Source organism: Passer montanus, unplaced genomic scaffold (genome assembly GCF_014805655.1).
Source record: "Passer montanus isolate IOZ18808 unplaced genomic scaffold, ASM1480565v1 scaffold179, whole genome shotgun sequence".
Lineage (NCBI taxonomy): Eukaryota > Metazoa > Chordata > Aves > Passeriformes > Passeridae > Passer > Passer montanus.
The window spans coordinates 353,970-368,147 of record NW_024365270.1 but is presented as its reverse complement, the minus strand read 5'-3'; the positions used below and the strand labels follow the sequence as shown (position 1 = coordinate 368,147).

At 70.6% G+C, this 14,178-nt stretch overlaps 1 protein-coding gene across 4 annotated transcripts; it reads left to right on the top strand.

The window, feature by feature from the left end:
* Nucleotides 1–1,492: 1,492 nt before the first annotated feature.
* Nucleotides 1,493–8,857, top strand: TBKBP1 (TBK1 binding protein 1). Of its 4 annotated transcripts, XM_039704668.1 has the most exons (10): nucleotides 1,493–1,766; nucleotides 2,951–3,175; nucleotides 3,252–3,374; nucleotides 3,453–3,557; nucleotides 3,920–4,061; nucleotides 4,215–4,375; nucleotides 4,684–4,719; nucleotides 6,942–7,060; nucleotides 7,666–8,402; nucleotides 8,597–8,857. In XM_039704668.1, the coding sequence occupies exons 2-10, from the start codon at nucleotides 2,954–2,956 to the stop codon at nucleotides 8,809–8,811; spliced, it is 1,860 nt and encodes a 619-aa protein (XP_039560602.1). In that variant the 5' UTR covers nucleotides 1,493–1,766; nucleotides 2,951–2,953; the 3' UTR covers nucleotides 8,812–8,857. The 4 variants fall into 4 exon arrangements, with proteins under 4 accessions (XP_039560602.1, XP_039560599.1, XP_039560601.1 ...); XM_039704665.1 differs by lacking the exon at nucleotides 1,493–1,766 and having other exon boundaries at nucleotides 2,183–3,175; XM_039704667.1 differs by lacking the exon at nucleotides 1,493–1,766 and having other exon boundaries at nucleotides 2,184–3,175; nucleotides 4,690–4,733.
* The last annotated feature ends 5,321 nt before the right edge of the window (nucleotides 8,858–14,178 follow it).

Genomic DNA, 14,178 nt, shown 5'->3' with positions numbered 1-14,178 from the left:
AGCGGGCAGCCCCCGCCCCGCCGGGCCTGTCCTCTCCCGCCACAGCGAGACCCCAGCCCCGGCCCCGGCCCGCCTGCCCCGCCGCCCTCACCATCCCCGCTTCATCCTCATCCGCGGCTCCATCCTCATCCTCACCCCCATCCTCATCCCCGGCTGGATTCGCATCTTCATCCCCACCCTCATCCCCATCCCCGCTTCCGTGCCCATCTCCCCCCGTGCTTCCATCCCGCTCCCATCCCCATCTCCTGCTCCATCCCCATCCCCGGCTCCATCCTCATCCTCATCCTCATCCTCATCCCGTCCCGGCTCCGCCCCGGACCCTCCTGCGTTTCCGTCCCCGTCCCCCGCCCGGCGACCCCCGGCGCGGCGCGGCCCCGGCCCGGCCCGGGGGCGTTCGGGGACGGTTTCCCGGAGGCTCCGGGGCCGCCGCAGGCCGGACCCCCCCCCGCTCACCCTATTGCGACCCCCGTCCGCGCTCCGGGCCTGGCTCCGGGATCGGGAGCGCGCTCGACCCGTCCCCCTTTGCCCGCCGGTTCTGCCCCGGTTCCCCCGGTTCCGCCCCGGTTCCAGCCCGCTGCCCTCGCTCGTGGCCGTGGCGGTGCCCCCAGCCCCCCCCGCGGCCCCCCCGCCCCTCAGTACCGGGACAGCGCCCGGGGGTCCCAGCAGTGAGGAGGGGGCTGCCCCAGGCCGGGTCCCACCGAACCGGCATCCTCCCGACCCCAAAAAGGGTTTGGGGGGGCCAAGCCCTGTCCCTAACCCAGCCTGGTGCCAGCGCCCGGCAGCACCCGCAGCCTGGCACATCCCATCCCATCCCATGCCCGCTCCCGTTCCCGTTCCCGTTTCCATTCCCATCTTCATCCCCGTTCCCGTTCCTGCCCCCAGCCCCCCCCGCGGCCCCCCCGCCCCTCAGTACCGGGACAGCGCCCGGGGGTCCCAGCAGTGAGGAGGGGGCTGCCCCAGGCCGGGTCCCACCGAACCGGCATCCTCCCGACCCCAAAAAGGGTTTGGGGGGGCCAAGCCCTGTCCCTAACCCAGCCTGGTGCCAGCGCCCGGCAGCACCCGCAGCCTGGCACATCCCATCCCATCCCATGCCCGCTCCCGTTCCCGTCCCCGTCCCCGTTCCCATCTCCATTCCCATCCCATCCTCGCTCCCGCTCCCGCTCCCGTTCCCGTTTCCGTTCCCGTTCCCGTTCCCGTTCCCATCCCCATCCCCGTTCCCGTTCCGTTCCCACCGGAGCCCTGAGCCGGCCGGGCCCTCCAGCGGTGTCCCAGTCCCTGGGAGCCGCAGCCCCATTTCTGCTCATTTCCCAAGCCCCATTTTTCCTCATTTCCCAAACCCCATTTCTGTTTTTTCCCAAATCCCATTTCTGCTTTCCCCAAACCCCATTTGTGCTCTTTCCCAAACCCCATTTCAGCTTTTCCCCAGCCCCATTTTCGCTCTTTCCAGCCCCATTTTCGCTCTTTCCAGCCCCGTTTCTGTTCCCCAGGCACTCGCAGGCCTCCAGGCGGGCCCGGCAGCGCGGGGGGAGCGGCGGAGCCGCGGGGACCCCGCCGGGAACCGATGAGAGCGGCCCCGGCCCCGCCGATCCCCTCGCGGCCGATGTGCGGAGCTGCCACAGCTGGGACTCGCCTGTGCCAGCCCCGTGACACGCGGGCGACACGCGGGTGACACGCCTGTGACACGCCTGTGACACGCCCGTGCCCGCGCCGCAGCCCTGCCCAGCCCGCGCCGCCTCGCCCCGCGCCTGGGGCCCGCTGCAAGGCAGGTGTCCCGGGGCTGGGGAAACTGAGGCACGGCCCTCCGGGTGTCCCGGGGCTGGGGAAACTGAGGCACGGCCCTCCGGGTGTCCCGGGGCTGGGGAAACTGAGGCACGGCCCTCCGGGTGTCCCGGGGCTGGGGAAACTGAGGCACGGCCATCCGGGGAGCTCTGGGCCGGGCTGGGGACACACGGCTGCCTGCAGGCCCTGAGTGTTGGGGACAAAGAGGGTCCTGTCCCCACGGTGCCTCCCAGGGCTCCGGGGATCTTCATTCGGGGGGGAGGGGGTCACCAGAGCTTGGCGAGTCTCATCCTGGCTTTGGGGGTGCCTCAGTTTCCCCAGGGGGTGATGGCAGTGCCCTCCCTGCCCGAGCAGAGGTGTGTCCCCTCTGTCACCGCCCCGGGGCGGATTTCAGACCCCTGGTCCCTGATTTCTACTCCCAGGTGCCCGGGGGACCCCCGGGCTGGGGGTGCCGGTGGGGCCGGGCTGTCCCCCCCGCCACCCGGCAGAGCTCTCCTCCCTCTGCCCGCCCTGTGCCATCAACAGGGGACAGGGACAGGGACAGGGACAGGGACAGGGACAGGGACAGGGGACAGGGACAGGGACAGGGACAGCGGCAGAGCGGGCTGCGCTGGCCCGGGGCGCTTTTCCCACCGGGAAACATCCCGGGAGCCCCGCGCGGGGTGAGCGCTGCGGCAGCGCGGGGCTGGGGTCCCGGGGGTCCCGGGGGGCTGGGGGCAGTGCCGGGAGCCGGGTGCTCCGGGGGGCGAGCGGCAGATCCGGTATTTAGGGCACGGCTGCGCGAGGCGTGGGAGGCCGGGAAGCGGCTCCCGTGCGGCACCGGCGGCACCGGCCGCTATTTCTGGTGCTCGCTCCCCCGAGGGAACGGCAGGAATGTCACCGTGTCCCCCCGGGGCTCTGCCCGGGGTGCAGGTACCGGGACCTCTGTCCCCTCTTTGCCCGGTGGTGGCATGGCATGGCATGGCCGGGGTCCCCTTGTCACCCCCGGGGCAGCGCGGGGTTGGAGCCGCTGCTGGTGGCAGCTGCTGGGACTGTCACCCGGTGCCACCGGGACGGGCTGAGCTCCCCCGGACCCCGCCCTGACCCACCCGGGCTGGCTGGGCCACCCCCGCTGGTGTCCCCTGGCTGGGCCGGCCCTGCCCCGCTGTCACCGCTGTGTCCCCGCAGGCAGGACATGGACTCCATGTTCGAGGACGACATCAGCATCCTGACGCAGGAGGGGCTGGGGCCGGACGAGGACTGGCTGGACAGCCCCAACACCGACCTGTCGGGCGAGATGTGCTCGGCCTCGCACTTCGCCCTCATCACCGCCTACGACGACATCAAGAACCGGCTCACGGGGCTGGAGAGGGAGAACTCCACGCTCAAGCGCCGCCTCAAGATGTACGAGGTCAAGGTGAGGGGTCGGGGGGAGTCCGGGCGGGCGCGCGGGGCGGGGGGACCCCGCTGACCGGCTGTGCCCCCCCCCGCAGTACCCCCTGATCGGCGAGTTCGGCGAGGAGCACATCTTCTCCCTCTACGAGGCCAAGGAGAACTCGCTGCTCAAGAGCGAGAAGGCGTCGCTGCAGCAGCAGCTCAACCAGTTCCAGCACGAGGTGAGCGGGGACGGGGGGTCTGGGGGGGCCTTGGGGGGTCCCCGGGCCGGTCACCCACCCCCAAATCCCCCCCGGCAGCTGCAGAAGAGCAAAGAGCGGGAGGAGCAGCTGGAGGAGATGATCCAGGCCTACGAGAAGCTGTGCGTGGAGAAGGCGGACCTGGAGACCGAGCTGGGAGAGATGGTGGGTGGCAGCCGCCGGCAGGGGACAGCGGGGTCCCTGTCCCCTCTCCATGACAGGCCCGTGGTGTCCCCATCCTCGGGGACGCGGGGCTGGGGGGCCGCGCTGGGGCTTTAGGGATGCTCAGATTTATTCATTTTCCCGCTGCCCCCTGCCAAGGCTCCCGGTGCCAGCCGGGCACCCCCGGCTCCCCTTCCCCAGCCTCGGAGCCACCCCTGCCCTGCCACTGTCACCAGACCCATCCCACCCCGAAAAGCGACCCCAAAACCCGCGAGTGCCGGGCTGGGGGGGCAGGCTGAGCCCGGGGAGGGGGTGCAGCGTGGCCGAGGCTCAGCCCCTGTGCCCCGCGTCCCCTCCCGGTGCAGCGGGCGCTGGTGGAGACGCACCTGAGCCGCATCCGGAGCCTGGAGCAGCAGCTGCGGCAGCGCGACGGCGGCGCCTTCCCGGGGCTGGGCGGCCAGGACGTGCCTTTCATGGCCCTGCACCCCAACCCCGGCCTGAGCCACGGTGAGCGCCCCTCCCCGCCCCGCCCCGAGCGCCCCCCGGGCCGTGCCGTGCCGGGCCGTGCCGGGCTGAGCCGAGGATGGTGCCGGGCCGAGCCGTGCCGGGCCGAGCCGGGCTGAGCCGTGCCGGGCTGAGCCGTGCCGGCCGTGCCCGCAGTGCTGGAGCGCGCCGGGGGCTGGCAGAGCCGCGGGCTGGAGGCCGAGCTGGAGGCGGCGCGGCAGGAGAACCAGCGCGCCCAGCACCGCGAGGAGCACCTCAAGGCCGAGTGCGAGCGGCTGCAGGCCGAGCTCAAGCACCTGCAGGACACCCGCGAGCAGGTGGGGGACCCCGGGAGCGCCCCCGGCCTGCCTGGGGGGGTGGGTGCCGGGGGGGTCCGGGAGAAGGAACGGGGCAGGGTCTGACCCCCCACAACACCCCTCATTCCTGGTATGTGGGGTTTGGGTGCTGGGAAATGTCTGGGAGCAGGGAATGGGGCAGATCTGACCCCACAGAACTTGGGCTGCTCCCACTGAGTGGGCTTTGGGTGGCGGGGGGGTCTGGGAGCAGGAACGGGGCAGGGTCTGACCCCACGGGACCCCCCATGCTGGGCGGGGGTCCCGGGCTGAGGGGGCTCTGCTGTCCCCAGGAGCAGTCGGAGCGGGACATGGCCTGGGTGAAGAAGGTGGGCGACGACCAGTAAGTGCTGGGAGGGGGCTGGGGCAGCCCCCCGAGGGCGGGCAGGGCGGGGGGGCACACACGGGACCGCCTGCGGGGCACGGCGGCCACCCCACAGCTCCGGGCGGGGGTCCCGGGGGGGTCCCCGCATGGAAGAGCTGCAGCGGGGGGATCCCGCTCCCCAAAACCCCTCTGTGTCCCAGGGGCTTGGGGTTGAGCGGGGCTGCGGGTGCGGGCTGCCCGGTTCCCGGTGCCAAATGTTGTCCTGGTGCCCGGTTCCCGGTGTCGGTGCCCTGTCCCGGTGCCCGGTTCCCGGTGTCGGTGCCCTGTCCCGGTGCCCGGTTCCCGGTGCCCGTGCGCTGTCCCGGTGCCCGGTGCGGGCTCGGCGCTGCCTGCAGAGGGCACTGACGGCTCGCGGCTGCCGGGAGAGCGGCACCGAGCGGCGCCGAGGCGGTGGCGGTGTCCCCGGACCCCCCCAAACCCCCGAGGTCTCCGGTTGTCGCCGCTTTCTCTCGGCGCTGGCGCCGTTCCGCCGCTGTCCCCCCGCGGGCGGTGACAGCGGGCCCGGGCTGTGACAGACGGGAGGTGACACGCGGCCCGGGAAGGAGCGGGGCTGTTTTGGGGCCGAGCCGTGCCTGCCGCTCCGGAGGTGTTGGATGCTGTCGCCGTTTCTGTCGTCCTGGCGCAGATCAGAGCGAGGGGACCCGGGGGGGGCTGGATCCTTCCCGGGGGGCTCCCGCCTCTCCCTTCCCCTCCTTAATTCCCTCCACTTCCATCAGTTCCCTCCACCTCCATCAATTCCCTCACCCGAGCTCACCTCCGGATCGCCCCCCACCCCTCTCAGCCCCTTCCCGCAGCACCCACGGAAATTTAAACTCCCAAATATCTCCATTCACGTTCCCCCACCACCAAAATCTTTATTTTTTGAAGCCCAAATTCACCACGCTGGGCTGGGGGAGCTGAGGCAGGGCTGGCTCCTCACCCCCTCCCCGGGCGCAGCTTTTCCCTCCGCGCTCTTTTCTTGTCGATTCAGCTCTTTTTTGTCACCTGCTTCTCTCCGCCGCTGTTTTTTTGGGTGTGAAAATCGCCTTATCGGCGTTTTCCATCTCCGGGTGATTTTCTGGCGCTCCTGCTGCGCTGTGCTCGGGGTGGGGGTCCCCCCCCGTCCTGATCTCCCTTTTCTTTTGGGTTTATTTTCTGAGGTTTAGGCTTTGGTTTCTGAGCTCGCGGTTGTTCCCTCTTGCTCTCTCTCCTGAGAAAAACCAGGACCCGGATCTCGAGAAAGCCCTGAAAGAGCGGGGTGGGGATCTGGGGATCAGACCACCCCTCCCACTTCCCGCCCAGTGGTTTTGGGGGGATTATGTGGGTTTTAATGACTCCTGCACCCCTGGGTGCCAGTGCCGGGCGTGCCCCCACCGCTGGCTCCTCCAGCTCTGCAGCAAAAAGGGGCCTGAGGTGGGGGACACAAAGGTGACATCCTCTCCGCGGGTTTTGCTTTCCTTTTCCTCCTTTTCATCCTTTTCTTTCCTTTCATTTTCCTCCTTTTTTTTTTTTAATTTTCCTGCTTTTCCTTCTTATCCCCGCTATTTTCTTTTCCTTATTTTCCTCCTTTTCCTTCTTTCCCTTTTCCTCCTTTTCATACTTTTCTTTCCCCTCCTTTTCTTCACCTATTTTCTTTTCTCGTTGTTTTTTTTCCCCTCTCTATTCTCTCCTCTCCTTTGCCCCATCCTTTCCCTCCTTTCCCTCCTTTCCCCTCCAGCTGCTCCCGGAGCGCGATCCGCGGCTCCCCTGGGAGAAAAAAATGGATTTGGGTTGGTTTGGAGTTGGTTCTGGGGGGACAGCGGGGCTGTGTCACCTTCAGAGCCGCCGTGTCCCCTTTGGGAATTGTCCTCTGGTTTGGGTGGTGGGACAGGGAACTTCAGACACCCTGAGGTGCTTTTTTCACCCCGGGCCATGATTTCCTCAGGAGTTTCCTGGAGGAATGCTGGAAGCACCATCCAGCCAGCAGCACTAAACCTTTTTTAGTTGTATTTAAAAACAAAAAAACCCAAAAAAACCCACCAAAACCAAACCAACCAAAATTCCAAGGGGTGTCAAGTCCTGCTGAAGGATTCCACCCCTGCTGGAGGATTTAACCCCTGCGGAAGGGTTTGACCCTCCTGAGGGGTTTCCTGGGGCCTGACCCCCCGAAGGGCTCCCCCCTGAGCCCCAGGGACCCTCTGCCCGCAGGGTGAACCTGGCGCTGGCCTACACGGAGCTGACGGAGGAGCTGTGCCGCCTGCGCAACCTCAGCTCGCTGCAGAGCCAGATCCTGCGGGCGCTGCTGCAGGACAAGAGCCTCAGCGGGGGTGAGGGGCACCCCCGGGCAGGGTGGGGGGCACGAACACCGGGAAGGGGGCGGGGGAGCTCGTCCTGCACGTGGGGGTGAGCTCCAGCGGGAATCGAACCCCAAGGGGGCCCAGCCATGGGAGCGTCCATCCCAAAACATCCATCCCTGGGAGTAACCATCCCAAAATATCTGTACCTGTGAGCATTCCATCCCAAAAGTATCCACACCTGGGAGCACCCATACCTGGGAGTGTCCCACCCCAAAATATCCACACCTGCAAGTAACCCATCCCAAAATATCCACACCTGGGAACTTCCCATTCCAAGAACATCCATCCCTGGGATCATCCATCCCAAAACCACCCATAATTGGGAGCACCCATCCCTGGGAATGTCCCATCCCAAAACATCCATCCCTGGGACCATCCCTCCCTGGCTGCATCCCCCCCACAATCTCCCATTCCTCTGGGGGTCCCCACAGCCGCGTCCCCTCCCTCCGGGATGCCCCTGGATGCCGAGGCACATTTTCTGCATTTCCCACATTTCCCACACCTTCCACGCCTCCCGCGCCGCCGCGCTGACGCCCAGCGTTTCCCCCCTGTGTGTCGCCCCTGTCCCGTGCCAGGCCAGCGCCACTCGCCGCTGTCGCAGTGCCACTCCCCGGCCCAGCAGCGCCGTTCGCCCGCCCCGCAGTGCCCCTCGCCCGTCCCCCCGGGCCGCTCCCAGTGCCAATCCCCGGCCCTGCAGCGCCGCTCGCCGGGACCCCCGAGCCAGTCCCCGGCCCAGCAGCGCCGCTCGCCGGCCCCCGGCCCTTGCCAGTCGCCGGCCCAGCAGCGCCGCTCCCCGGTGCCACCTCCGAGCCAGTCGCCGGCCCAGCAGCGCCGCTCGCCGGTGCCACCGCCCTGCCCCTCGCCCGGCTCGGCGTCCCCGCACCGCCTGCCCGGCGACAGGACGGAGCTGGCCTACGCCAAGCCCTCGAGCCGCCACATCAAGGCCGGCTTCCAGGGCCGCCGCAGCTACTCGGAGGTGACCAACGTGGCGCTGTACCAGCAGAGCCGCTCGCTCTGGCTGCAGCCCGAGGCCTCCACGCTGCCCAAGCCCCGGCCCTACGGCGAGCTGTACCTGGGGGGCGCGGGGGCGCCGCTGAGCGCCCGCGAGCCCTTCGAGGAGCACGTCCGCTTCGAGAAGCAGTCGTCGGACGAGGAGGAGTGGGCGCTGCCCAGCCCGCCCAGCCCCGAGGCCGGGGCCATCCGCTGCGCCTCCTTCTGCGCCGGCTTCCCCGTGCCCGACCCCGACGCCGCGCACCGGACGGCGGCCGCCTACGCCCGCGCCGAGCACGCCCAGTCCTGGCCTTCCATCAACGTAAGAAGGACCCCCCGGTCTCCCCGCGGGGCTTTGGGGGGGTTTGGCCGTGGGGAGCACCGAGGGAGCCCCCCCCGAGCCGCGGCGCCCCGCAGCGAGGCGGCGTGCCTCAGTTTCCCCGTTTGTCAGCCGGCTGGGGGCGGTGTTGGGGGGGGGTTCTGGGGGGTCTCAGCGTCGCCCTGTGCCCCCCGCAGCTGCTGCTGGAGACGGTGGACTCGGAGGTGCGGAGCTGCCCGCTGTGCCAGCTGGCCTTCCCCATCGGGTACCCGGACGATGCCCTGGTCAAACACATCGACTCGCACCTGGAGAACAGCAAGATCTGAGCCCGGGCCCCCTCCCCACCTTTGGATGCTGCATGGAAACACGCCGGGAGCGCCCGGCTCCCGAAATACCTCCAAGTCTTCAGTAGCTACGGAAAGACTGAGCCCCCCGCCCTCACCCGGAGCCCCCGGAGCCCCTCGGAGCCCCCGGAGCCCCTCGGAGCAGCCCGCTCGCAGCGGGTCCCTCCCCGCCCGCCTCGCCCCGTGCCCGGTTCGAGCCCCGGCCCCGCTCCCGGGAGCACGCCGTGCCAGGCGGCGGCAGGAGGGGGCCCGCCGGTGCCCCGGGTGTCCCCTGTCCCCTCGAGTGTCGCCGCTCGATCTCAGGGAGGATCCGCGGGGCCGAGTCCCGGGCCCGGCCCCCAGGAGCAGGGGAGGGGAGGGGCCGCCCTCCCCCGGCCCGGGGGTCGCGGCTGGGCTCGGGGCTGGGGGCGGGGGGCAGCTGCTGCTCGGGGTCCCCTTGCCTCGTCCCGCCGGTTCAAGCATTTCCTCTCTTTTACATTAAAAGCGCCCCCTCCCCCCCAAATTTCCCCCCCACAGCGATGCTGCTGAGAAACGAACCCCGGAGGAGCAGCACGCCCCGCTTCAGCCGGGGGCTGCAGGCGGCTGCTCACGCTGAGCCCCCCACCCTGTCACCCCCGTCCCCCCACGTTCGATCTACCTCAAAGCCGCCGGGCGCGGGGGGGCCGCGGCAGCCCCCCCCCCCCCGAGCCGCTCCGCGCTGCATGATGTCCCCCCCGTGTCACAGCGCACCCCCAGCGCCGGGGGCCCGGCCGGGCGCGGCCCCCCGCCCCACGCCGGGACCCCCGGGAGGGGGGACCCGCCCTTGCTGCGACCACCGACTCCAATAAAACCTTTCCAGCGCTCGGAACGCCCCGGAGGGGGCGGAGGCGGCTCCTCTCTTGGGGACCCCGCGGGGGGAGAGGGGGGTCCAGCTGGAGGAGCCCCCTGGGATGGGGCCGGGGTCGCAGTTTGGGGCCGGGGTCGCAGTTTGGGGCCGGGGTCGCAGTTTGGGGCGGTGGCGGGGTTTGGGGTGCCCTGCAGCTCCCGGCTGGGGTCGGGCGCGGGGGGGCCGCGGCAGCCCCCCCCTCCCCGAGCCGCTCCGCGCTGCATGATGTCCCCCCCGTGTCACAGCGCACCCCCAGCGCCGGGGGCCCGGCCGGGCGCGGCCCCCCGCCCCACGCCGGGACCCCCGGGAGGGGGGACCCGCCCTTGCTGCGACCACCGACTCCAATAAAACCTTTCCAGCGCTCGGAACGCCCCGGAGGGGGCGGAGGCGGCTCCTCTCTTGGGGACCCCGCGGGGGGAGAGGGGGGTCCAGTGGGGCCGGGGTCGCAGTTTGGGGCCGGGGTCGCAGTTTGGGGCCGGGGTCGCAGTTTGGGGCGGTGGCGGGGTTTGGGGTGCCCTGCAGCTCCCGGCTGGGGTTTGTTGGGTGACACAAACGGGACAATCGGAAGGGGCACAGAGCACAGAGCTCGCCAGGCTGGTGGTGACAGCAGGGACAGGGCCAGACCCGGGGGCGATGGTGGCGGGGGGGTTCTGCCGGTTTTCCTGGGCGGGGGGAGCTCCGCGCCTCCCTCCCTCCCTGCCCTGTGTCGTTGGGGGTCCCACAGCCCCTCCTGCGGGCCGGGGGCGCGGGGCCAGCGCTGCGGGACCCCCGGGCGGGGGCAGCCCCGGCGGAGCCCCCCGGGCTGAGCTCCGCGCTCCGGGGGCTGCGGGGGGGTCCCGGCCCGGCCCCAGCAGGGTGCGAGGGCGGCTCCCGGCCCGCGGGCCGATGGTGCGAGGAGATAAGGAGCGGGGCCGCCCTCTTATCGCCCCCATCTCCGCTCTGCCCGGGCACGGCGCAGGAAGAGCGGCCCCTGCCCAGCATCGCCCCCCGGCTGGGCACCGGCAGCTCCAGGGGGGCCGGAGGGAGGGGACAGAGCCGGGGGGACGCGGTGACCCCCCCTGGGGCCGAGATGCTGCAGGGACGGGTCCCCGAAGGCTCCCGCGTGGGGACGAAGCCTGAGCTGGGACAGGGCTGGGACGGGGCTGGGACGGGGCTGGGACGGGGCTGGGACGGGGCTGGGACAGGGCTGGGACAGGGCTGTCCCCAGCTGGGACGGGGCTCGGAGCCCAGTGCCCCCCCCCAGCTTCTCCCCCGGATTTTTCTCTCTTTTTTTGAAATCACGTGATAAATGCCAAACGGCGGCCGCCGTTACTCATCCCGGCCCCGTCCCGGCCCCGCTTCCCCCCGGGGGCGGCGGCCGCTGACTCAGCACCTGCCGGGCTCCCCCCGGCCCCGCGGGGACCCCCCGGGCCCCCCAGCGCCGCCGTCCCTTCAGGAGGTGTCACCCGGTGCCGCAGCGTCCCCGCGTGAGTCTGGGGGCTCCCGAAGCCGCTCCCGGGGGTCCCACGGGGCTCGGTGCCATGCCGGGCACTTTGTCACCTCCCGGCAGCAGGGTGGGGGGCAGCGCCCCCTCTGTCACCCCTGGGGACCCCCTGAGCCCACCCCGCTGCGGCTCCCACGGCTGCCCCGTGCCTCAGTTTCCCTTTCCCACTCCGCTGCGGAGGGAAGCGGGGGTGTCCTGGGGGGGTTGTGGCCCCATTTCCTGCGACCCCCCCGAGCTGCCAACCGCAGCGCCGGGCTGTGCCTTGGGTGACAGCGCTGTCCCACGGGGTGCCCTCCCCACCCCGCCACCGCGGTGCCACCCCCGCAGTGTCCCCAGAGCCACCCCGCAGCCCCTCAGCCGCGCTGCCCCGGGGGATGTGGCCCCGCTGTCCCCGCGGTGCCGGGCAGGGGACAAGGTGGCGTTTGGTGGCTCTTGGTGGCGTCCCGAGTCCGGCTGGAGCCGCAGGTCCCCCGTGTGGCCTGGCTGTGCCAGCTGCGGCGACAAGGGACAAGCCAGGCCTGCCTCAGCGTCACAGGGATGGGCTGCGGGGGCTTCTTGCGGCGACAGGGGCTGGGGTTTGTCACCTTTCCCGATGGAATTGTCCCCTCTGAACCCCGGGGATGTCGCAGCAGCGGCACAGGGCCCTGTCCCCAAGGCCACCCAGGGCTGTGCAGCAGCCTCCCATCCCGGCTGTGCCCCCTGCCCCTGGTGGGACACACCTGGCTCGTGTCCCCCTGTCCCCCGTGTCCCCGTGTCCCCCTGTCCCCCAGGTCCCCGTGTCCCCGTGTCCCCATGCCAGCGGGGTCCCCCGTGTCCCCCTGTCCCCCGTGTCCCCCGTGTCCCCATGCCAGCGGGTCACACCTCACTGTTTCCTAGCTTCATTTTATTGTTTTTCCCAGCAAAACCCCCTCTTATTTCGGGCACCTTTAAGGTTTCTTTTTCCAGCTCTCAGTTGGGTTGGGGTTTTTTTTCCCCTTTCTCGGTGTTTTTATCATTTAGGGGAAAAACGAAACAATTCTCTCTGCTGGGCCCCGCTCCCCCTGCAGGGGGAGGGACACGGGCACCGGGGACGCTGTGGAGGGATGGCACTGTCCCTGTCCCCCCGGTGTCGCTCAGGGTCACCTCTGGTGCCCTCTGGGGTGGCGCTGGGATCCCATTCCCGGCCGTTCCCCCCTCCCGAAGGGATCCCCGCGAGCCGGGGCTCCCGGGGGGCTGCGGGGACCCCCAGCCCGGCCCAGGGGACGCGCTGCCACCTCGGCGTCCCCTGGGCCGGGGTTTATAGGAAACGGCTGTGCGAGGAAGTGCCCGGCCGGCTGCCGGCTGCCGCCTGAGGGTTTTTTTCCTGCCGTGGGCGCCCCTGGGTGCGGGGATCCGGTGTGACTCAAAGCCGGAGCCCTGGGGCAGAGCCACAAGCCCAGAGCTGCCGTGTCACGGCACAGCCGCGCCAGAGGCGTTTATAAGAAATGGAGGGGCTGCCCCGGGGGGGGGACCCCGCTGGCACCCCCTGGGGACAGCTGCCCTGGCCCCGCGCTCGGATCGGAGCCCGGCTTTGCTGCAGAGGGCCCGGAGCTGCTGAGCCTCAGCCCCTCCCGGGGTGCCTGGAGCCCCCAAAGTGCCCAAACCACCCCAGGCACACTGAGGTGACCCAGGTGCCTCATCCAGCGGGGTGCCAGCATCACCCTTGGGTGTGCCCAGGCTGGAGACCCAGTGCCAGAGACCGTGTCCAGCTGTGCTCCAGGTGCCAGCACACCCCTGGCACCGTGTCCAGCTGTGCTCCAGGTGCCAGCACACCCCTGGGTACCCGTATCCAGGCTGGAAAACCAGTGCCAACATCGCCCTGGTGCCAGCATCACTCTGGGGTCCTCAGGTCACCCTGGGTGCCTTCATCAAACCGGTGCTCCAGGTGCCAGCACACCCCTGGCACCGTGCCCAGCTGTGCTCCAGGTGCCAGCATCCCTCCAGGTGCCCCCATCACTCCCAGGTGCCTCAGTCCTGTCCCTGCCTCACCCCAGCGGGGCTGCTCCCTGTGTCCCCCCGGTTCTGCTGTCCCCCGCCTGTCACTGCCCTGCTGTCCCCTGTCCCACAGCTGTGCCAGCAGCTCCCGGCCCCTCCCGGAGGTTTCCACACCTGGGGACAGGGGACAGCGCTGGTGGCAGCTCCTGCCCCTCACACCCAGGGGCAGCCAGGCCGTGTCCCCTCCCGGCCGAGCCGCCGTGTCCCTGCTGCCCGCGACCGGCTCCTCGCTGCGCCCCCTCCCCGTCCCCAGCCGTGGCGGGGGGGACACGGCTGCCATGTGCCCAGCGCCACCGCGGCTGCCGCGGAGCGACAAGTGCCACCGGGCCCCGGGGAGCCGCGGGCCGGCCCGGAGCCGCCGCCTCGCTGCGGGGAGGTGACGGAGCCAACGCGCGGTGACACGGGGCTCGCGGACCCCCCCCGCGCGGCCAGCGCCTCGCCAGCGCCCGCCGGGGGGACTTCTCGGCTGTCACAACCCATCTGCGCTGGGGACAGCGTCTGCCGGCGCCGTAAGTGGGGTTAAACTCGGGGTCACCCCGGTGGAGCATCCAAAGGGGGGGTCTGCTGGAAAGGAGCCCCCCTCCCCAAACCCCTCCGTGTCCCGGCACCCCCCGGCCCCCGTTGTCGCCAGGGTGGGACGCAGGGGGTGACGCTGTGGGGAGGGACAGTAGAAGTGTCCCCTGGTCCCCGCGTGGCTCTCGGGGACAGCAGCGGTGGTGGCCGCGCTCGGCGGTGGCCCCGAGGCTGGCCTGTCCCCAGGGGCCGCTCCTCGGCCCGTGCTGCGGGTCACCGCGGCCACGGGGACACGCGGGGGACACGACCCGCGGCTGGCCCACACCCGGCACGGCCGGCGGCCTGAACTGCCGGTGACCGCCGGGACCGCGGCCACCGCGGGGCCACCCAGCACCGGGCACCCTCTGGGGACACAGCGCAGCGCTCCCGGCTGGATCCCGGGACAGAGGGACAGGGACAGGGATGGGACAGGGACAGGGCCAGAGAGGAAAGGGCAAACAGGGATGGGCTTTTTGCAGGGGAGGGAACAGGGCTGGGCAACAGGAAGAAATTTGTACCAAA